The 24,812-nt window shown below is 36.6% G+C and overlaps 1 protein-coding gene across 8 annotated transcripts in view; it reads left to right on the top strand.

Annotated features, from left to right (window-relative positions):
* The window catches only part of TAB3 (TGF-beta activated kinase 1 (MAP3K7) binding protein 3), a 61,340-nt gene that overhangs the window by 26,504 nt on the left and 10,024 nt on the right, over positions 1-24,812 (top strand). For 4 of the 8 annotated variants that reach the window (XM_008970950.4, XM_003817704.4, XM_055106294.2 and 1 more), the window contains 5 exons: positions 2,597-2,788; positions 6,731-8,177; positions 9,355-9,515; positions 15,647-15,740; positions 19,250-19,333. In XM_008970950.4, coding sequence (XP_008969198.1) covers positions 2,687-2,788; positions 6,731-8,177; positions 9,355-9,515; positions 15,647-15,740; positions 19,250-19,333 — 1,888 coding nt within the window. In that variant the 5' untranslated portion in view covers positions 2,597-2,686. The remainder of the gene's footprint in view (positions 1-2,596; positions 2,789-6,730; positions 8,178-9,354; positions 9,516-15,646; positions 15,741-19,249; positions 19,334-24,812) is intronic. The other 4 variants (XR_010111254.1, XR_010111253.1, XR_010111255.1 and 1 more) reach the window with 2 other exon arrangements.

Genomic DNA, 24,812 nt, shown 5'->3' with positions numbered 1-24,812 from the left:
GTTTAGCACCTAAAATACTGGGATCACTTCCTGTTAGGAAAACTGTTATTTCTGTAAATACAAGCCGATTTGATTAGTTAAGGTCATCCCTACCATTAAATTCAGTGAATTCCTTTTTTCTCCCCATTTCTCCTAATAAATATTTATTGAACAGCTAGCCTGTGCTAGGCCATGTGCCTACTCGATTGTATACCCTCAAAGGAGATGTTGAATTAAGGAATCTAAGAGTTGTAGGTAGTTGCCTATTATTTAAATGAAGATCCTAAAGCCTTAGAGCTGCACTGTCCAGTAAAGTAGCCACTAACTACAGGTGGCTACTGAGCACTGGAAATGGGACCAGTGTGAATTAAGATGTGCTGTAAGTATAAAATATACACTGGATTTCAAAGATATCATTTGAAAAATATATATAAAATAACTGATTTTATGTAGATTACATTTAAAACAATACTTTTGACATGGGTTAAATGTTACAATTAATTTCACCTGTTTCTTTTTAAGTTGGCCACTAGAACATTTAAAATTATACATATGACTCACATATTTTTACTGGACCATGCTGCCTTAGAGCTTCAGTGACTTGGTAGGATTATACATCTAGCTAGGACTCCTTTGGCCAGTGGAAATTATAAATTGCTTTACTGTGAAAATGGAAGATAGATAATTCAAACCCCATTCAGAAAAAAGTTAAATTAACACTAAGGACTTTGAAATAATTTACATTTTAAATTAAATCCTGGATTGTTAATCTGGTAGCATCTCTTAGTATTTCAGATTTGGAGTTTTCAAAAGGGACAAACTGGAAAAATATACCCATTGATTTAGAAGCGTAAACCAATTTTTTTCCCTAAGTGTTCACAAATTGCCCTCTATAGGTGACTCCACTCCCCTGACATTTGCTGGGTGGGGGGATGGCAGGAGATGGGGGGACAAGAGTCATCTAAAAGGCTTGTCTATATATTTTTCTTTGAATATGAATAGTGTTTTATCCAAATCTATCTTATTAGGTAGACTGGTTTAGTATAGTGAAATTGATTCATCATTTAACAGATACTTGAGTAGTTGGGCTCTGTAAATACAGTGGTGAACAAGGCACAGACCTTGAGTAGAGCTACAGGCTTTTGTTTCGTTAGCTGGTTTTTGTTGTCGTTTTTACTTTTTATTTGGAAATAATTTTAAACTGACTAAAAATAGGAGAAAACACCGCATACCCTTTACCTAAATTTACCTATTAACATTTTCCTATTTGCTTTATAGTTGTCTGTGCACACATGCATGTGTGCATGTACACATGTTGGTATGTACACATGTACATATATTTTTTTCTGAACTATTTGAGAGTAAGTTGCATGCCCTTTACCACTGAATGCTTCATTGTCTAATACCGAAAAATAGGAATATTCTCTTATGTAACCACAGCACAGTTATCAATTCAGAAAACAGGAAATTCAATACATTTAACATTGATAGAATACTTCTAATCTACCATCAACATTTCACTTTGGTCAGTGGATCCACTCATTTATTTTATAACAGTTTTCCCTTTTAGTATAGGATCAGGATCAGGTAAAAGATTTAGTTGTCATGGCTCTCTCTTTTTTAACCTGGGACATTTTTCAAACCTTTGTCTTAAAATGACATTTCCTTTCCCCTTCGCTTTTTAATAGAAAAGCCCAAAATGAGAAATGTTCTATTTCCTCATGATTAGTTTCAGGTTATGCATTTCTGACTGTAATACTATAAAATGATGTGTTTTTCTCATGGTGTCACATCTGGAGGCCTGTGCAGTCCATCTGGCCCTCATTGGTGATGTTCATCATTTTGATCACCCAGTCAAGATGTTGTTCAATTTGTCCACTGTATAATTAAATTTTTCCCCTTTGCAACTAATAAGCTTTGGGTACACACTTTTCAAACTGTGTGTATTTCCTACTCTTCATCCAGATTTTCCCCTAGATTTAGCATCCATTGATGATACTTGCTTGAAGTAGTCTATACTATGATGGCTGCAAAATGATGATTTTTCCAGCTCCAGCACTCCTGCATGTTTACCAATTGGATTTTACTGTAAGCAGGGACTTCCCTTCTCCCCTATTTTTGTAGGTATGTATTTAGCTATCTTCATTGATACGGACACACGGCTCCCTCTTTTCTACAGGTTTATAACTCGTTACTGTCTTTTATTATTTTGGTATTCAAATTGTTGCAAATGTGGCCAGTGAGTGCACCTCTTCAAGTTGACTTCCAGGTCCTTATATGTTCCCATCACTTCTTGAGTACTTCCTCACTGTCTTTAATAATGAGCTATATTCCAGGTGGGGCTTCAGGTTTTTGTTTTTCGTTTTTTTTTAAAATAGGTGAGACCTTTAGGTGCATAGATGGTTTCAGTATAGCGTGTTTAGTGTTTCTGTGAGGGTAAGCACAGCCTGCTTTGGCAGCATTGTGGAGGGGAGAGGCAAGGCAGCAGGACTAAGAAGGAGTGTCAGTGGAAGCCTCCTTAGAGGAGATGCCACCACTACTGAGATGTATAGGATCAATAGGAATAAAGTAAAATATGTAACTAGACTTAACCATACTTTTTTTTTTTTTTAAATAGAAAATGACTGTGGTGCTAGAAGATCATTACTTTTGGAAAGCCGGTTAACATCCATTTCCTAAGAGAAACTTGGCCACCATTTGCTCTGGCATGGCGCAAAGCAGCCCACAGCTTGATATTCAGGTTCTCCATGATCTTCGACAACGTTTCCCTGAAATTCCAGAGGGCGTGGTGTCTCAGTGCATGTTACAGGTAAGTTACCTACCAGTGATAGTGATATTAAGTTCTAGTTTTTCCTATTAGAGCTGGTGATGTGTGATGTAATTAGAACCCAGGTATGTTTTCTTGTGTGTGTGTGTGTGTGTGTGTGTGTGTGTGGTTGGGGGGAACATTTGGAGCAGGATTTCCCTCAACCTTGGCACTGTTGACAGTCTAGCCTGGATAATTCTCTGTTGTGGGAGTCGGCCTTGTGCATTGTAGAATTACTAAACGTTCTAGGCATCCGAGGCCTCTACCCAGTAAATAACAATAGCATCCCCGCAGTTGTGACAACTGAAAATGTCTTTAGACATTGCCAGATGTCTCATGGGAGGCAAAATCTCCCACCATTGAGAACCACAGATTGGAGAAGAAAATAAAAGCATGTAGCAACAAGAAAAACAGATTCTCCTTATGTTTCACTTTTTGAAGTTTTTGGGTTGTACTATCAGTCCCTAAGTCCTTAGAGTTGAATTTTGAATCTCAAATGTTTCATTTTAACTTCTTAGACTACACACTTTTGAGTCTTTTTTTAAAAGTCTTTAGATAATCCACTCCCTGTTTTTCTAATGCTAAATCCTTACCGATATCTAATTTTAAATGTAAGCCCATTTTCACTCACCTTACCTTTGTTTTGCTGTGTGTCTTACATTGAATTAAATCTCATCTCGAAGATAGAATGTGTCTTTCCCACTCAGGGGACAACAAACAGAGAAGTTGGCCTACCACTTTCCCTGTACCCCATCTCCCTGTCCCACTGTCCCCTTGTTGTGTTTTATATAATCCTTCACAGGATCTTAGTGTTTTGGGTTATGGCACTTACCTATTTGCTTAACTTTGGGCAGCAGTACTTCTACCATGCTCACTGGTCTTCCTCACACACAGTCAGTACTCATGTTCAAACTCTACCTTATGGCAGTGTGAGCAGCTCAGGATATAACCTAAACCTATATACAGGTGTGGTTAATTATAAATAGAGACTCAGAGAACAATGATGGTAACAGAGGTGCTTCCTTTGTTTGCAAGCCCTTTACTAGTCTAGAGCTTTGGGCTTATGGTTTTTGTGTTACAGCTTGCCTTTGCTTTTTCTCACACACATTCCCAGCCTGAATCTCAGCTCTTTACTTTAGCCCCATTTTGGTTTCTGGTAGAGCAAAGACACTTCCCACCGGAGTGAAACCAAATAAGGATGAAGCTTTTAGTTTAAACCACTTCCTAGCAATCACCTTCCTCACCTATCTTAGGGCCCAACCTAGCCCTGACCTTGTTTTATTTCACTTAGCCCTTTATTACCTGCATTTTTCATTACCATTTAACTAAACTGAAGAAATAGAACTTCAAATTCAGCTCAGTGAACATTTGTTGATAATTACAGTGTCCTAAGTCTTTCACTTTTTTCTTCCTTTGGGATTAATAAAATATATTGGTATGGAGATTTACCACCTACTGGCTCTGGAAAACTGCTTTATTCACATTAAAATGTACGAAGCTCAGCAGTTTGCATTTAATGTGCAAGCCTTAGAGCCTCACTCTGGGGTGTATCATCCTCAATTTAGGATCACTTTTTAGGAATATGATGCTTTTTTGCCTCATTCCTTTCAAAAGTGTTCATTATATGTCTTAAAAATTCTTACCTCTGAAATGATTTTGATTTCTTCTTCATGTTTACTGTTTGATACATTTTTTATCCTTATTTTTCTTTAAAGACATTTAACAGTCAAATGTGACATTAGAATCTATTCTGGTAGTTTTCTTTGTACAGTACTTCTATAAAAATAATACTTTAATATCTTGGTTTTGTGGTTTTTAAATTTTTCTTCATAGGAAAATTTACTCAACTTGTCACTATAGATATGCTGACAATTCCAACTTTATATCATTTTGAATTTGGGTCCTTTTTGTGACAATACTAAGTAGGCTAACTCAGTGTAGAGAACATGGAATTTCAGGGTTATTAATAAAAATATCAGATGGTAAAGTATCCATGACTACCTTATGTTTCAAACGAAACTCTCTAGTTTTTGTTTTCCCCTAGTCCATAGGTCTATAAAAAAAAAAAAAGAATACTTTATTTCACCTTCCATATTTTTTTCCTTCAGATGTCTGTCAGTGACACATTCTAGTTGGCAATCAGTTTGAATCCTTTGGCTCCAAATTTGTTTTTAATATCTTCCCTTCCTTGCTCAATACGATTTTCAAGCAAGGTAAAAATAATTCAAATCTTTGAGTTGTAATGATTTTCTTCAATTAATACATCTTTCCGTCACTCAAAGTATTTTTTGAAGTATTTGAATTTTAAATTTTCTATATTGATTATAATTACCATTTGTTACTATCATCTGGGTAGAATGTTAATGTTTTACACGCATGATCTCATTTTTTAAAGTATTTGAATTTTAGTATCAAAAACTTTATATAAAGAAAAGGTTAAAATGATCTATAGAGTTTTAATACAGCCAATTCATTAAATTTCTAAGAATTCATTTTGTAAAGATTTGCTTGACTTTTTTTTAAACTTCCTAAAGCTCCAGTTTAATAATGTCCTTTTGGCCAGACATCCTTTCCCTTGAAATTACCATGTGGAAAGAGCACTGGGACTCAGGAGAATAAGAACCTAGAATTGGCTTTTCTGTTAACTAGTTAAGTGCCTATTGTCAAGCCATGTAACTTCCCAGGCATCTTTTTCCTCATCTGTAAATGTGCGTTGAATTGGAGCAGATGAACTCTAATAGGAGTTCTCCCAACTCTAAAATTACAACATTATGGGTCCTGTTTTAGGTTTAACTTCATTTGGTTCTCAGCAGAAATGAATTATTTCCTTTCATTTTTATATAAAATGTACTTTTCCTAAAATAAATATATAGTAATATCTATGCATGTACATATCTGTGTGTATATTTATGAACTACAGAGAAGGTCACAATAATTGGGAAACTTTTATGGATTACTTCAAAAGTAGTGGATAATATGTGCTTTACACTAGTAAAATAGTTTGGAATTCTGTATTTCCATAGAAAACTGCTTTATGATAAATTAACATTTTACAAAGAGGGAACCTTTTATTAGTCTGATTACTGTCAGTTGGAACTTCAAAAGTGTCAGTTTGCTATTACCTTCTTTGTGAATGTAGAATTAAACAATTCAGATCTTTCAGTGATTTTGAAAGTATTCCAAGACACCTTTCAGCGGGTAAAAACTTTTGAGACCGTGAGAGTATGAATGAATTTAATTAAGGCAGTCGACACCAGGTTTTTAATTAAATTACCCTAACTCGGGCAAAGTCATGGACCCATAGTTCAAGTTATGGACTTTTTTTATACTGATTCGTTTTGCTTAAATCTTACATAATGGTTCAGACAGTTGAAGTTATTCAAGGATAAATTTAGGTAAAAGAAAAATGAGGGCTGCTTTAGAATTTTTATTGTTTTAACTCTTGAGGAATTTTATTGTAATTCTTTTTCTCCTTTTGTGGTTTTAGTGCCTTTTAAAAACTAAAGCATGGTTATTTTTATGTTTTTTATCAATTTAAATATTAATAATGGATATTACTTATACTTATATTGCAGCAATTGTGGTGAATCCGAGATAAGCCCAACATTTTAATTTGTTGAGATGCAACAAGTATAAAATGAGTCCTGGATTTGGAGTCAGAAAACTTGGGGTTGAGTCACAGTGTTCATTAGTAGGTACTTTACATTTCTGTAGCAGTAGCAGTAGTGGTAGTACTAGTAATGTGAGCTAAATGTTTGTAAAATAATATGAATCGTTTGGGTCTCCTTTTCAGGATAGATGACCATGAAGTTTTTTGTGGTTAAAATACTGCTCTCTATTTATTCTGTGACAGTAGTATTTGCATAACTCTCTGGCAAAGCCTGACTTCCACTATTAGAATTTGTTAATGTTGCCAATGTTACTTTTACCATTTTTCTCCCCTAGAATAACAACAATCTTGAAGCCTGTTGCCGAGCCCTTTCCCAGGAGAGTAGCAAATACTTATATATGGAATACCATAGTCCAGATGACAATAGGATGAATAGAAATCGCCTTTTACATATTAACCTGGGTATCCATTCTCCTAGTAGCTATCACCCAGGAGATGGAGCCCAACTTAATGGTGGTCGAACACTGGTACATAGCTCAAGTGATGGACATATTGATCCTCAGCATGCAGCAGGTAAACAGCTGATATGTTTAGTTCAAGAACCACACTCAGCTCCAGCTGTTGTTGCTGCTACTCCCAACTACAATCCATTTTTTATGAATGAACAGAACAGAAGTGCAGCTACTCCTCCTTCACAACCACCTCAACAGCCATCTTCCATGCAAACAGGAATGAATCCGTCTGCTATGCAAGGGCCTTCACCACCACCGCCACCTCCTTCATACATGCACATACCTCGGTATAGTACAAATCCAATTACTGTTACAGTATCCCAGAACCTCCCTTCTGGACAGACTGTACCAAGAGCTTTACAAATTCTTCCACAAATTCCAAGCAATCTCTATGGGTCTCCTGGTTCTATTTATATTAGACAGACATCTCAGAGTTCATCAGGAAGACAAACTCCTCAGAGTACGCCGTGGCAGTCCTCACCACAGGGCCCAGTGCCTCACTATAGCCAGCGTCCTTTACCTGTTTATCCACACCAACAGAACTATCAACCTTCTCAGTATTCTCCCAAACAGCAGCAGATCCCTCAGTCTGCTTACCATTCACCACCTCCTTCTCAATGTCCTTCACCCTTCAGCTCTCCACAGCATCAAGTGCAACCTTCCCAGTTGGGCCACATCTTTATGCCACCTAGTCCTTCAACTACTCCACCCCATCCATATCAACAAGGACCTCCCAGCTATCAGAAACAGGGAAGCCATTCAGTAGCCTATCTTCCATACACAGCATCTAGTTTATCCAAAGGTTCCATGAAGAAGATAGAAATTACAGTTGAACCTTCTCAAAGACCTGGGACAGCAATTAATAGGAGTCCTTCACCCATCAGTAATCAACCATCTCCACGGAATCAACACTCACTGTACACAGCCACCACGCCACCTTCAAGTTCTCCTTCAAGAGGGATATCTAGTCAACCAAAACCTCCATTTAGTGTTAATCCTGTGTATATTACATATACACAGCCAACTGGACCTTCTTGTACTCCATCACCATCTCCTCGAGTGATACCAAACCCAACTACAGTTTTTAAAATTACCGTAGGCCGAGCAACGACTGAAAATCTTTTAAATTTAGTGGACCAAGAAGAGCGCTCTGCAGCACCAGAACCTATTCAGCCCATTTCAGTGATACCAGGCTCTGGGGGAGAAAAGGGAAGCCATAAATATCAGAGAAGTTCTAGTTCTGGATCAGATGACTATGCCTACACACAAGGTAAATTTTAACCCTTTTATGAAATTTAATTTCTGTGGTGAGGCAGCAGTCTCCCATTCAAATATATTAGCTGTTTAGTTTTAATTAAATGTTTAGTATTAAATGTTGGGCAGTAGCATTGCTATTAAGAATAAAGTTAGTGGCCGGGTGCGGTGGCTCATGCCTGTAATCCCAGCACTTTGGGAGGCTGAGGCGGGTGGATCACCTGAGGTCAGGAGTTTGAGACCAGCCTGGCCAACATGGAGAAACCCCACCTCTGCTAAAAATACAAAAATTAGCTGGGTGTGGTGGTGCATGCCTGTAATCCCAGCTACTCGGGAGGTTGAGGCAGGAGAATCGCTTGAATCCAGGAGGCAGAGGTTGCAGTGAGCTGAGATCACGCCACTGCACTCCAGCCTGGGCAACAGAGGGAGACTGTGTCCAAAACAAACAAACAAAAAGAATAAAGTTAGTGCTTCAGAGTCATCTATAGACTTTGTTTTAAAACATGAAAATGTAGGCCTAATAAGGCTTAGTTTAGAAAGAATATTCATAGAGCGAAAAATACAAGTGACATGGAAATTGTCAAAAGTACAAACTACAGAGTAGGAAAAAAGAGATTCATGGAGAATGGACTAAAGTTCATCAAATGAAAGAATTTGAATCTTTTCTAAAGAGGATGGCCCAGAGGGCATAATGATATTTACATATAAATAATATATAAGAAGTGGAATTATTGGATTCGCTAAAAAGTAATAATATATAAAAGTGGAATTACTGGATTAGCTAATAGTAGATTATTGGATTAGCTAATAGTAGACCTAAATTAGATACAGAGTTTTTAAAAAGTCTATTCAGATTGTTTCAAGATAACCGGAGAATTTAGTTTTCTTTCAGTATATAAGAAGGGAAGTAATTATTCAGTATGCCTGGTAGTCAGCCTGTTCAAAACACACATAAGTATAAAGAGAATCTTAGGACAATAGAACAAGAGGGATGTTCAGGTGATGTCACTTTGGTTGCATTCAGAGGGCTAAATTGAAGCAGATGTGGAGGCAGCATAGCATTAGAAAGACATGAGAGTAAATGCCAACCCCCAAGTTGAATGAGTCTTTTATACATTAGCAGTGCATATCGAAATTTTCCAGTCGCTTGTTCAATGTTGTTCTCTGCAATGACATTATCTATAATGCTGTAGCCTTGCTGTTACATCAACGAGCAAGGATGGAGAGGTTAGCAAAGCAACTGAAACTTGAGAAAGAGGAGCTAGAGCGGTTGAAGTCTGAAGTTAACGGTATGGAGCATGACCTGATGCAGAGACGGCTCAGAAGAGTCAGCTGCACCACTGCGATCCCTACGGTAAGTGATCTGTTAGGATGTGTTAATAGGAGGGTCGGGATATTGGCTGTCAGGTCATTTATTTTTCTTTAGGTTTTATTCCTGGCAGAGTTCCGGTTTTTTGTTGTTGTTGTTATTGTTGCTTTTTTAAAAAACAACAGATGAAGGACTTTTGCCTTTAGTAGTTCTCATCAAAATAATTCATGTATGCAGATTCCATAGGCTCATCAGTATTTTCAAACACTGACGATTATAATCAAGGTATAGCATCTCATTTATTTGTAAATTGCTGTCAAAATAGAAATGAAAAGTGCACCCTGACCAAAAATTTGATGAATTATTCTTTGTGTATTCATTTATTCTTCTAAGCATATGATATATATATTTTTTAAACATTTAAAATTAATTATTTTTGTAAGTACATTAATTCAGATGAGTTAGATCAATATGAATTTTGGAGAAGTGTTAACTGTAGAATATTTTAAGGCAGAGCAGTTTTGTTAAGTATAAATAATTGTAGAAACTGAGATAACAGTATTGATTGATAGCAGTCTTAAAGGTAACTGCTCTAATGAAAAGATTCAGATAATATAGTTTTAACATGTTGGTTAATATATATGAGTTCTAACGATCCCAAACAACTGAGAATTTTGAAGCATGTTTAAAATCTTGTGACTTCACAAGCGATGATCCAACCTATCATTTCACCTTTCAACATTTAGCAGTTTTGTGCATATAGTTTATGCAATGTGGTACTATGCTAGATGCTTAGTACATACCTACCAGTGGGAAAAATAGATACATCAACAGATAATTATAATACAGTGTGGTAAGTGCTGTATATGTTCACGGGTAATGAGGGAATTTATACATCAACTCGTTTCTGTGCAGATTCATTGCACTTCTCTGCTCTTACATTAATCCTCCTGCTGGAATGCCCTTCTAAAAACCTCTGCACGTGTAAATCTTGTCTGTTCTGTTCTTCAAGGCTCAACTTAACCTCTACTTTTTCCATGAAGCCTTTCCTCATTTTCCTACCCTCTCTAAGCTTAGGGCAATCTCTGAGTTTACAGGTTTAGAGAAGTGGGCATATGTCAGGCCTCTTGCAGTCAGCATGTCTGCAGCCACTCCCTCATAGAGAAGTTTCTACTTGAGGTTCTTGGCTTCAAAGGGGATCTGTGAATTCTCTGAAATTATATGCAGAGTTTCATAAGTGTGTTTAATATGGGAAGTGGGTCTATAGCTTTCATCAGATTTTCATAAGATTATTACATTGGAGGAAAAAAGGAGTGAGGAACCATTGCCTTAAACAATAGGCAGAGAGAAAAGGGGAAGGCATTTTAGAAGAGAAAAGAACAATAAGGTAATGAAGCCTTGAAGTCAAGATGGAGAGTGACTTTTAGGAGACAGTAACTACAATTCCCTGGCATAAGCATGAGATTTCTGAAGAGTTAACAGAGGTTAACTGGGGCTTTGACCTTGAATGCTAGGTCAAGGTGCTTGAACTTTATTCTGCTGGTAACAGGGAACAAGTGGGAGTTTTTGAGAGAGAGAGTCTTGAGAAATTGGCATATTCACTAATTTAGTGACTTTTTTGTAATATCGTGTATAGTCAATATTAGAAGTGAAGAGGAAGATTTTAACTACTTAAAGCACTGGAAAATAACAAAGTTATCTTTAATGGAAAGGTGATGTTAATATAAATCAAATTTCTGCCTCATTTTCTCCATTTGAAATCTTAATTGAATCCTCTGATTGCGGAAGATATTGAAGGACATAACCCATATGGGAATCCACCCGTGGTAGTTGGGTACTTTGGAAACCTTTAGGTACCTGTAAAGCATAAACAAATTTTCTTAGCATAGTAATTTTCTTTAATCATATACATTTTATTTAGCAACTACTTGCTGTGTGATAATCCCTGCTAAATAAAATATTGGGTTTTTTTTGTTTTTCATTGGAAGTGGAGAACTGTCTAATGTAGCATAGGTTAGTACTAAAAAAAAAAAGAAAAAAGCCCCAGATTTTGTATCAGAGCTCTTATTGATGTATCTTTTTTCTTTCTTTTTTTTTTTTTTTTTTTGAGACGGAGAGTCTCACCCTGTCACCCAGGCTGGAGTGCAATGGCGTGATCTCGGCTCACGGCAACCTCCGCCTCCCAGGTTCAAGCGAGTCTCCTGCCTCAGCCTCCCGAGTAGCTGCGATTACAGGAGTGTGCCACCACGCCTGGCTAATTTTTTGTATCTTTAGTAGAGACGGGGTTTCACCATGTTGGCCAGGCTAGTCTCGAACTCCTGACCTTGTGATCTGCCCGCCTCGGCCTCCCAAAGTGCTGGGATTCCAGGCATGAGCCACCGCACCTGGCCCCCGATCTATCTTCTTGAGAAAGGAAAAAGAGAAGTTGGTGAAACTGCTGCCCTGGGCTGTAATTTAGTTTTAACTTTTATTATAATTTCAAAGATACATAAAATAGTATAATGAACCCCCATGTAGCCATCCCCCAGATTGAGAAATTGGTAGTTCATGTGGGTGCTAACATCTGAGAGATAAGACATTTAAGTGTTTCCCATGTGTTTCCATTGCCAAGCCTAGTGTAAAATGGAGGACAATTGTAGTACACAGCAGAGGGACAGTACGTGGTGGTTGAGACCGTGAGTAGGCTCTCAAGTCAGGTGCCAGTTTGAATCCTACTTCTATTTGTCACTCATGTATCCTTGGACAAGTAACTTTCTCTATGCTTGTTTTCTTATCTATAAAATGTGTGGTATAGTACTCATCTTATGGGATTTTTCTTAGGATTATATGAGGTAATATATGTGAAGCAGTTTACACAATGCCCAACAAATAGTAAGTGTTCTTATAAAATATGTGTTGGTTGCAAAATACTAGACAACTTTGCTTGAGGTTTAGACACATAAATCTGAAGCATTTTATACTTTGACTTCCTTTGAACTTGAACATATATAAGATTATACTTATGTAGGAAATTAATCAAGAAATAAATCATTTAGTCAGATTTCCCATTTTGCTCATCAAGGCTCATTTGAGGAACCATGATATAGTGGAAAGAGAGCCCACATAGGCTTGGGAGTCAGAATTGCTCAGGCGCTCACTGGCTATATCTGATTTCTCTGCATCTGATTTTCCCTAGCTGTAAAAGAGAATTATAGCAAGTACATTATAATAATTGTCAAGATAAAGAGACAGTGTATGTAATAAGCCTGGCATGAAGTATGTGAACAGTAGATGGCTAGCCTTATCATTGTCCCACTTGTGTATAGGAATACCCAGTGGAGAATTGACATTTTTGCTACTAAAGCACACATCGCTACCTTCAGGTTTTCAAACAAACTGCTTATCAGGCAGTATATACAAAATTGATTAGAAAGCTGCTTGCCTAATGATACTGCAGTGCACATTTGTGACCAGCTATGTGGGGGAGGGAGGTTGTAGAAACTTAGAATAACAGTGAAATAATCTTTTTCTAAGGAGAGCAGAAGTGCAAGATATAAGATGCATGATGGTGTCATTTCCCTTAATCTGTTATTTGCAAAGCATTATATTAAATGCTGACAAAGATGTCATCTCTTAGATCTGTATGTGAAATGAGATAGGTATATCTGTGAGTCTATATGTATTTGTGTGTGAGAGAAAATATAAGGCAGTAAATCAGAAGTGTTGACCAGCTAAATGGTAACAATATAAGTACTTTCAGAGTTTTGAGATAGAAATGTTAGCTTTTTACCTATGGAGTTTATAGATGGAACAGTTTCAAGGAGGAGGGGGAAATTTAAGTTTTACCTTGAAGGATAAGATTTTAATATGCAGAAAGCTGCCAATTACCCCCTCCCTCAAGTTATTCCCCCCCCCATTCTTCCTGTTCTAATTACATTTTTGGACTATCCCACAGCTTTGAGTCCCAGAGGCATAACTGAGTCCCAGCCACCAAAGAACATCAGTGGTCTTTGACGCTGGTCTATGCCAGCTTTGGAAAAAAAGCTTACCATTTTTTATTTTGAAATGTTGGCTACAAACATCCTGTTATCTTACAGACAACTTTGAATTATACATACCCAATTTTGAAATTCCTCCTGCACGAAAACTACTTTTGACAAATGGCAGTAATTTCTCAGAAACTGCTTTTTTTCCCCCTCAGTTTAATCAGAAGCCATATGAAAAAGGACATAGGAATCTTACTGATAAACCCTTAGTAAGATCGAGTGGTTCTACTATCTTTGGAAATGAGCCTGTTGATGAGAGTATGTGTGTTGTTTCTGAGACAGAGTCTCACTCTGTTGCTCAGGCTGGAGTGCAGTGGTGCAATCTGGGCTCACTGCAACCTCCACCTCCCCAGTTCAAGCAATTCTCGTGCCTCAGCCTCTCGAGTAGCTGGGACTACAGGCATGCACCACCACGCCCAGCTAATTTTTGTATTTTGATAGAGACGGTTTTGCCATGTTGGCCAGGCTGATCTCAAACTCCTGACCTCAAGTGATCCACCTGCCTTGGCCTCCCAAAGTGCTGGGATTACAGGAGTGAGCCACTGCACCCGGCCTGATGAAAGTATGTTTTCGTTACGAGCAACTGTGTGGTGGCTGCTTCACTGTTTTGGGCCACTGTGGCTGAAACATCTCTCTTGCCCCCAACTCCCTAAAACCTATGGAATAGATAATCCTTTTCAGGTGCTTGACTTTCCCGACAGGTTCTTCCATGTGTTCCTAGGAAGATAGCATCACTGTTTGGAGCCCTTACATTATCTTTAATTTAAATGTTCAAGTATATATTTTAAACTATTTGAATATTGCTTGATAGGCAAGGCGCAAAGCATTTTACACATTAATGTCACATAGTTTTAGCCCATAGGAATTAGAAAAGGCAGTCCATAATAAATATTTCTAAACGACTTTTTTTGTTCCTCTAGCATTCTGTGGAATTGTAGCTATTCTGCCTTTTATCACTTATTTTAAACTTTGATACCTGCTTATTTAATGGGCATTCTCAGTTACTCTGATAATACCTCCTAACACCATATGAATTAAGATATCCTTTCTGCTCATTTTTCTTTCACTGGCATATTAACATATTTAGCGTTTAGCAAAGTACATGTTTTTAACAGAATAGGATTTTGTTCTGTCTTCCTATAGTAGCAGATATTTAATTTTTCACTTTATATGTTATAGTTAAAATCACCCTAGTATTTAATACCTGGGCCGTGCTGAAAGCTTCAGTATTTCAGCCTCTAGATTCTAAACTTTGACTTTTTTACTATACATATATATGTATATTTATATATATACATATATATAAAAATAAAGAAATTAAGGATGACATGGGAAGTAAAGGCTTCCAAAAAGCTTTACTGAATGGAAGATTAGGACTCTCTTCACATTTCAGTGCCTCATATGTGCCCCTGAAAGGCCTAAGGAGTGGGCTGGCCTGAAGAGGTAGAGGCAGAAGAAAACAAAGTTGGGGAACAAATGGAATTCATTTGTTTCTGAAGTTTTCATGTGCTAGAGTAACTGCCTCCTTCAATCTAGAAAAAATATGACAAAAATATTTATATATGAATTTATATAGGAGTCTTTTATATAAATCCTGGCTCTACCAATTACTAGCTTTATAACTTTAAGAAAATTATATAACCGCTCTGTGCCTCAGTTTCCTCATCTATAAACTGGGCACAATATTAGTACCTACCTTAAAGGATTGTTAAGAAGAAGGAATGAGAGAATTCTGGTAAACACCGTACTGTTGTAATTTTTACCAGGCTGGACAAGACTAAGATCATGGACATGACTCGTTTAAAAGGTTGATTCTTACAGTTTCCCTTACCATGAAAACATAGACACAAAATATTCTCAGTGCTCTATGATTAAAATGGTAGTATCTTGTATGGTAGAACACAGTCCACTACTGCAGCTCGCCACTTTATATGCAGATTTTGTTTATATGTGGCCATTTTGATGTCCCCATTTTACCCAACTATTCCTTTAAAAACATATACATAGGACTTCTTAAACATGCCCTCTTATGGACTAAGGCCGTATTCTTGGTAATACCCAATCATTACAATTAACATGAAACGCAGTTCTTAAATGTTGGGCTTGATAATGACTTTCCCACAATTGCTATTTTGGGTCCTTTCTTACTAGCCTGAGGAAATGACAAGATTGAGAAGCATGAACAGACAACTCCAGATAAATGTTGACTGTACACTGAAAGAAGTTGACCTCCTTCAATCTAGAGGTATAGACTTGATTATTTGGTAAACCATAAGTAATAGTGTGGTATTTTAAGCTGCTTAAATAGCAATAACTTTGGTTTTGTAGATTTAAGAGACAGTTTTTATCCGTAAGATTACAATCCTGGTAAAGAGATCCCCCTGTCCCATGGTCATGGATCAGATTTGGGGATGAAAAAATAGTTTTACTTCGGCAGTTTCATCAAGTTCTTATCATTTAGACTGTTCTATGTTGTTACTTTGCATTTATCCTCTTTTTGTCATTTACTGTGAATATTTTATAAATTGATGGGTTTTAATTCTAAAACTTAGTAGAGTTCATATTATGTGATAGACATCTAAAATATCTGTAAAAAGGGATCCCAAATCAGAGTATCAGATTTCTCAGTTTTAAAATAAACTCTATATATGTTATTTTTCATGTTATGTTATGTGAAAACATTCAACTATAATCATAGTTTTAGTTTTTTGGATTTTTTTACAGAAGTATACTACAGCAGAAGCTCTCTTAAACTTTCATTTACCCAACTCACCAGATTAGAGATGGTCTTCATTTTCTGTGGAAAATATACTGACTGATGTCCACAGCTGCTGCATACTTTTGACTAGTAGGCTGCATTCTGGTAGGCCCATGAATATTGCTCCCATCGGTTGAATTGTCTGCTTACCAAGAGTTGATTCTGTCCCCAAACCTGTTTATGCCAGTTATTGTATTTCTGCAATTTAATGTTTCATAAACTGACATGAAGGAGAAAGCTGCTCTTTCTATGAAAGCCAAAGGCAAATCACTCAAAAAATAGGGATTGTGAATTAGATATGGGTGAAAACAACTGAAAAAAGTCTAAAAGGATTCTGTACTCAAATTGCATTATAAGTGTTCTTAATATCTTTCTTGCTCCATTCTAAAGCAATCAAAATTATAGATGAGGGTTCAGCAAACTAGGGCCTGTTGCCTGTTTCTGTGAATAAAAGTTTTAGTGGAGCGATAGCCATGCCCATTTGTTTACATATTGCCTATGGTTGCCTTTGTGCTTCAACAGCACAGTTGACTACTTGCAACAGAGACTCTATCACAGGTCCACAAAGTCTAAAATATTATCTGGCCCTTGACAGAAAAGGTTTGCCAACCTCTGCTGTAGGTCATCATGGGTGTGGTTTATGTAAGAAATACAATATGGAACCCCAGCCAACAGACACGTAAAAATTAGGTCTTTATCTAACTAACTTTAAAATATAGCTATATACAAGTGTTTTGTTACGTTAAAGTTGACGTGTAATTTTTCTTAATTCTGTGTATTAATCAGCTTTCCTGCCCCCCATCCCCCACACTTAACTTTTCTTGATTATGGCAGCTAAGACTTTCTACAGTGTCTTAAGAGTATATAATAAAATATCTCACTGCCATTTTTAGGCAAGATTAAACAATCAGTAGGCTGGGCACAATGGCTCATGCCTGTATTCCCAGCAGTTTGGGAGGCCAAGGTGAGAGGATCACTTGAGCCTAAGAGTTAGAGACCAGCCTGGGCAACATAGGGAGACCCCATCCCTACAAATAATTTTTTTAAAATTAGCTAGGTGTGGTGGTGTGTGCCTGTGATCCCAGCTACGTGGGAGGCTAAGGCAGGAGGATCACCTGAGCCCAGGAGGTCAAGGCTGCAGTGAGCCGTGATCGCACCACTGCACTCTAGCCTAGGCAACAGAAAGAGACTCGGTCTAAAAAACGAAGAGCGAGAGATTAAAGATTAGTGGCAGGTGAACCCAAAAGACACGGCATTATCTGAACAACAGACAGAAGCAAATTTGAATGTGAGAATTGAGCAATCTAGTCAGGTACCCTTAAAGTTATTTTCAGAAGCCTAGTCACTCTATAGCCCACTAACTTGAAGCAATCAAAGAATTACTATGCATGATGTAGGGGTTACATAAACTATTGCTACTATATTTTAGAAGATTGCATCAATTTTTTTTACTTGTGTGGTCTTTGGAGCAAAACAAACAGTAAAACATTTGGTTAGGATACTTATAGTAAGCCTTTTGTGATCTAGAAATCAGAACATGAGCTGTAACAAGTAATTAAAGAAATACATATGCAGCTTCTTAAAGCATAAAAAGATTCAATTAATTAATACATCAAATAGCACGGTGGCTTTTATGAGCTATCACAGCAATTATTTTCAGAAAATTATCTTAAAACAGCATATTCAAGTGGATAAAACATTTGTGAAAGGGCCTGCAAGGGAAACCACTATTAAGGTTTTATAAGCAAAGAGCTGTGTTTTTTGTCTGCATTGGACAATGAGCTCTTTGGGATACTTAGGCATTTCTAAATCTCTTTTCATAACGAATCTAAATGTATCCATTTTATACTAAATTCTACTCTTCCACACTGCAGAAAACTTTTTATACTGAGTTTCCAATCTAAACTTTTAAGCTAGGGAAGGAATCTGAACCTTTTTCGGTGGTGACGGGGGGAGGCAGGGGAATAAGCATTTAGAATAGATGCAAATCAGTGCATGATTTGATGAAAACCAGCTTTTTTGTGATTTTTGGTAAGGAAAACTTGTTGGGAAAAAAAAAAGTAGATCTGGAAATGAAGAGATTTAATATATTTAAACTATCAGTATTAGTACCATACAGCATCTTCTATAAATAAGTATGGCTACAGTTAACCGTAATCGTTTAGAACAAGCAGAGCACAGTGATAGGTTCACAGAAGTGAAGGCAGGACCCAAAACCAACCTTGGAGGAGACACAGCAGGAGATGTGGCTGAAATACAGGCACTAGACCAGGGAATGAACATTTGAAGACAGACAGACAGGTGAAAATTTTGTGGCAAGACAAAATTCTCAGGTATTGTTCTATCTATTCTGAAATTGGCACCTTTTATCATTGATAAATCTGTAGGAAACATTTAACACTTAGTATAAGATTCTCCTTTTCTTGAAAATAAGAATACATAAACTGCTGATGTTATTTCACATTTATTGAGGTTGCTTAGTAGTCTCAAAATATAACTTGATTAATCCTTGTAAATGTTTATATTTGGCTTTTTCTGTAGTTCAATTTATAATGAATTTTTAAGGTAAATTATGAAAAATATGAAAGTAAGCTTTCATTATTTAAGTGTTCTTTCTCACAGTTTGTTCATTAAAAATCAAAACAAGCAGAAAGAGAAAACAGTTCAACCATCCTTTCATTTCTCTTCTTCATTTATCTCCCCAAATGCCCCACATGCCTAATCCTGCCTAAGGAGACTAGCCTTACAATTAGAAAAATATTCCTTTAAGTGTAATACATTGTAGACATACATCTGTGTAGTGGTTTTCTTGGGTCTTTTCTCATAGCGATGAAAACACAATTTCATTGGGAGGATAGAATTATGTAATGAATTTTGAAATCCTGGAAAACATTTTTTCCCTTCTTATGTGTTTTATTTACATATTTTCTTTAAAAAAAATCAAATAACAGGAAAAAAGAGTTCTTAAATGCCTGATGAATTTACTTTCTTTATAGGAAACTTTGATCCAAAAGCCATGAATAATTTTTATGACAACATAGAACCTGGCCCAGTTGTACCACCCAAGCCATCTAAAAAAGGTGAGTATGAAAAATGTCACAAATACGATAGAAATAAATATCAAAATAATTTGGGATTTCACATTTATCTGAAGAAATTTCCACTAGAGGTTAAGTTGTTCAGCATAAAGTTACCATATTTTTATTATTTTTATTTTTTTGAGACAGGGTCTCATTCTGCTGCCCCAGCTAGAGTGCAGTGGTGTGATCATGGCTCATTGCAGCCTCGACCTTCTGGGCTCCAGCGATCTTTCTGCCTCAGCCTCCCAAGTAGCTGGTGTGTGGCATGGTAGGCACACACCACCATGCCCGGCTAATTTTTTTTTATTTTTTGTAGAGATGGGATCTCACCATGTTGCTCACTGGTCTCAACAAATTTACCATATTGGTGTTATAATGTGGCAATAATGAAATGTCCCCAAACTTTAGTTTTTAAAAAGTACTGAAATTAGTAACTCTTAGAATTACTGTCAGAGGTAATTTGATGGACTATATAATTTTTACAAACAGAAGCTGAAACACTATATTACATAGTTAACATTATAAATTTACTTAGCATTGTAAAAACTATAACCCTAAAAGATAATTCTCATAAAATAATGAGGATTTTAAAGGTCTAATGTGAGAATAGAAAGTTAGATTTGCAATAGACTTAAGATTATTTTTCAGACAACAAAAGAATACTTGTGTACTCAAAAGGGGAGCATAGCAATTAGTAGCGACTAGGTATTTTCCCATCAAGAACAAAAGAAATCCTATATAACCAAGGTTTGAAGGAATCATTTTTGGATAGTTGTTACATAAAAATGATTTAAAATTAAAGATATCAAACATGTTCTTATTTTTATGTAGCAAATGTTTAATTGGCATTTCTGTATCTTAAAAAATTAATTTTAATTGAATTTACACGTGCAGTCATTTAAGCCAGACGCAGTGGCTCATGCCTGCAATCCCAGCACTTTGGGAGGCCGAGACGGATGGATCACATGAGGCCAGGAGTTCGAGACTAGCCTGGCCAACATGGCAAAACCCCGTCTCTACTAAAAATACAAAAATTAGCCAGGCCTGATGGCGCGCGCCTGTAATCCCAGCTACTCAGGTGGCTAAGGCATGAGAATCACTTGAACCCAGGAGGTGGAGGTTGCAGTGAGCCGAGATCGCGCCACTGTACTCCAGCCTAGGCGACAGAGACCCTGTCATTTATTCATTCATTCATAAATAAGTAGTCATTGAATGTAGATTAACTTTCTGCCTCATTCTTAATATTTTAATCCTTTTTGCCTTAAGCAACTCAAGGTAGATTGATCATGAAGACACATAGAATAGTGGAGAATGCCTTATTTTTGAAAAAAATTACCAGAGAGTATAACATTTAACATCTCATCAGACTTAATTAAAAGAATGTATAAATTCTATCTAAATAATACTACCTGACCTAATTACTTAAATTTTGGTTGAATAGTTTTCTACGTATATTAAGCTCATTACAGAGTGTTTTTTTTTATTTATAAGTTGCAACATAGTATCTGTTCTTCTTTTTATTGTTTAATATTACCATCGATGTTTCATCTGATCTACATTTAAAAACAGCCTATTGATTTCTTTTTTTTTTTTTTTTTTTGAGATGGAGACTCTCTCTGTCACCCAGGCTGGAATGCAGTGGCACTATCTCAGCTCACTGCAACCTCCACCTCCCGGGTTCAAGTGATTCTCCTGTCTCAGCCTCCCAAGTAGCTGGGATTACCCACCACCATGCCCGGCTAATTTTTGTATTTTTAGTAGAGACGGCGTTTCACCATGGTGGCGAGGCTGGTCTTGAACTCTTGACCTCAAGTGACTCAGCCTCCCAAAGTGCTGGGATTACAGGCATGAGCTACCGCACCTGGCCAAAAAATAGTCTATTGATTTCTAAAAATGGCACAAAGAATCATCTTAGTGGATGACTGCCAAGTGCCAGATTTGGCACTTTGGCAGCATTATATGCAGTTTCTTGCCGAAAGTCACTGAGGTGTATAGTTAGCATTGATCAATTTAGTCTTTTGGGTTCATAAAATCAGTCTTTAAACTCGATTTTGCCTGAACGTCTACTAAAGAAGTATCGCCAGACAAACTTTAGTTCATTGATTCAAAGAGCTGTCTTAGAGGAATTGCCCTGTCTAAGGGAGTGCATTGGAAAGTTTTTACCCTGGAAACAGGACCAAGTTGATTAGAAATGGTGGAAAACACGTGCATCATGAGCCATCCCTCAGCATAAACTCCCTATAGGTGTGGTGTATTATTAGTCTGTTTTCACGCTGCTGATAAAGACATACCCAAGACTGGGCGGGCCTCACAATCATCACAGAAGGCAAGGAGGAGCAGGTCACATCTTAAAGAGAGCTTGTGCAGGAAAACTCTCCCTTATAATAACCATCAGATCTCGTGAGACTTACTATCACAAGACCTGCCCCCATGATTCAATTACCTCCCACCAGGCCCCTCCCACAATATGTGGGAATTCAAGATGAGATTTGGGTGGGAACACAGACAAACCATATCATGCGGTCTGAGGGACCCACCATAAATAACAAAGACACTGCCGTTACTCAGGAAATTTCAAGGTTTTGAGCCAGGGACAAAGCCAGACCTCTGTTTGGGCAAGGCAAAATTCTTTCCCATGCAATAATTAAAGCAGTGCTTAGAAGGAAATTTATAGCTTTAAATGCTCATGTAAGACAGGAATATCTAAAATTCTACCTTAAGAAACAAGACAAGAACAAAGTAAAAACAAAGTAGAAGAAAGTCAATGAGATAGAAAACAGAAAAAGTTAACAAAGCAAGTTTGATCTTTGAAAAGATAAACAAAATCAATAAACTTCAAGGTAGACTGATCTGTAAAAAAAAAAGAGAACACAAATTACCACAATCAAAAGTGAAAGATGGGTTATCTATTACAATGATAATGATAATAAGGGAAAGTGATGGACATCTTTATGCAGTAAGCTTGACACCTTAGATAAAGTGGACAAATTTCCTGAACAATATAATGTACCCAAACTGAAAACAAGACAAAACAGTAAATATTAGTAAGTGTGTGTTTTTTTAATATATATATGTATATAATATATATATGTATAAAGAAACTGAATCCGCTATCAAAATTTTCCCCCACAAAGAAAACTCCAGATCCAGATAGATTCACTGGTGGGTAAATTCCACCAAATATTTAAGAAAGTAAAAATACCAATCTTAAACTCTTTGAGAAAATACAGGAGGGAATGCTTCCCGTATTTCTTTTTTGTTTTTTCATTTCCTTTTCATGTTACTGAGAGGAAGTTGCAGAGATTTTCCATATACCTCCTGCCCCATTATCAGCATCCTACACCAGAGTGGTACGTTTGTAACAATTGATGAACTTATATTGAGACCTCATAATCACTCAGAGTCCATAGTTTACATTAGGGTTCACTGTTGGTGTTGTACCCCATCTTTTTTTATGGCGCTAGCAGAACTCTGATTCTAAAACCTGGTAAAGACATTATGTATCTGCCCCTCACAAAAAGAAAACAAAATTTCAGATCAATAAACTTCATGAACATAGAAACAAAAAATCCATAATTCTGTTTTCTATCTCATTGACTTATAGTCACTATATAAAAAAAGATAATACATTATGACCAAGTTGAGTTTAGCTTAGGAATATAATCTTGGTATAGGCATTAAAAAACCAACCAGTGTAATTTACCATATTAAACAAAGGGAGGAAAAGCATGTGATCGTTTCACCAGATACAGGAAAAACATTTGACAAAATTCAACAGCCATTCCTGACAGACAAAAACTTTTAACAAATTAAGAATAGAAAAGAACTCTTTCAGTCTCATAAAGGGCATCTTTCAAAAACCTTTAGCTGCCATTATTACTGAATAATGCAATTCTGAACTTACCAACATTGGGAACAAGGCAAGGATGTCTATTCTCACCACCTTTATTCAACGTTGTACCTGGAGTTCCTAGCCCATGCAGTAAGAGAAAAAAAAAAAGCATAAATATTGGAAAAGAAGAAATAAAACTATATATACTACAGATGACATAATTATTTTTAAAATCCTAAGGATACTGGAAAACAACTATTAGAACTAATAAGTGAATTTAACAAGGCCTCAGGATGCAAAGTCAATATATAAACATGTTTTTACAATATCAGTAAACACTTGGAAAATAAAATTCAAGAGAATTTCATTTACAATACCATCAAAAACCATGTAACACTTAGGAATAAATTTATCCAGAGATGTATACATTGAAAACTATAAAACATTGTCAAAAGATATTTAAGAAGACGTAAGTAAATGGAGTGATATACCATGTTCATTAACTGACTGAATCAATATTTTTGAGATACCTGTTCTTACAAGGTTGATATACAGATACAGTGTAATACCAATTATAACCCCATTAGGTGGTAGTGCATTTTTAATTAACAAACTGATTATAAAATTCATATGGAAATACAGAAAGTCCTAGAACATCCAAAACAATCTTGAAAAAGAGCATCCAGAAGTCTTACACTGGCTCGGTGCAATGGCTCACACCTGTAAACCTAGCATTTTGGGAGACCAAGGCAGGAGGATCACTTGAGCTCAGGAGTTCGAGACTAGCCTGGGCAACATAGACCTCATCTACAAAAAAAAATTTAAAAATTAGCCAGACATGGTGTAATTAAAAGTGTATGAAAAGTGTGTTAGTGTAGAGCTAATTTAAAAATAGCTCATTGCAGCCTCACCTATAGTCCCAGCTATTCTGGTGGCTGAGGCGGTAGGATTGCTGGAGCCCAGGAGGTTGAGGCTGCAGTGAGCCGTGATTGCAGCACTATACTCCAGCCTGGGTGACAGGCTGTCTCCAAAAAGAAAAAAAAAGTCTTAGACTAACCAACTTCAGGACTTACTATAAAGCTACAATAACCACAGTGTGATATTGGTATAGGAATAAACAAATAGATCACTGGAACAGAATAGGGAGCCCAGGTTTATACCAGTCACACTGTCATTTGATATTTGACAAAAGCACCAAAGCAACCAATAGACAAAGGAACATTTTTTTCAACAGGCAGAGCTGGAAGAACTGGATATCCATGTGGAAGAAACACACAGTCTGATCTCTACCTCACATCATACACAAAAATTTGAGATAGCTCATACACCTAAGTATAAAAGTTAAACTATAAAGCTTCCAGAACAGAATATCTTTGCAATTTAGGTATAAAAGTTTTTGGACAGGTCACAGGAAGCAATAAAAAGAAAAACAATTGATAAATTAGTCTTCATTAAAGTTTTACACTTCTGCTCATCAAGTGACACTATTAAGAAAATGAAAAGGCAAACCACAGACCAGGAGAAAATATTTGTAAAATATGTATCTGATGAAGGATGGTATCCAAAGAATTTCTACAACACAGTAATAAAAAGACAACTCAATAAAAAAGGGTAAAACACTTGAACAGACACTTGACAAAGGAATAT

The sequence above is a fragment of the Pan paniscus genome, chromosome X, assembly GCF_029289425.2.
Source record: "Pan paniscus chromosome X, NHGRI_mPanPan1-v2.0_pri, whole genome shotgun sequence".
Lineage (NCBI taxonomy): Eukaryota > Metazoa > Chordata > Mammalia > Primates > Hominidae > Pan > Pan paniscus.
Note: the sequence above shows the minus strand (reverse complement) of the source record. Positions and strands in the feature narration are given on the sequence as shown.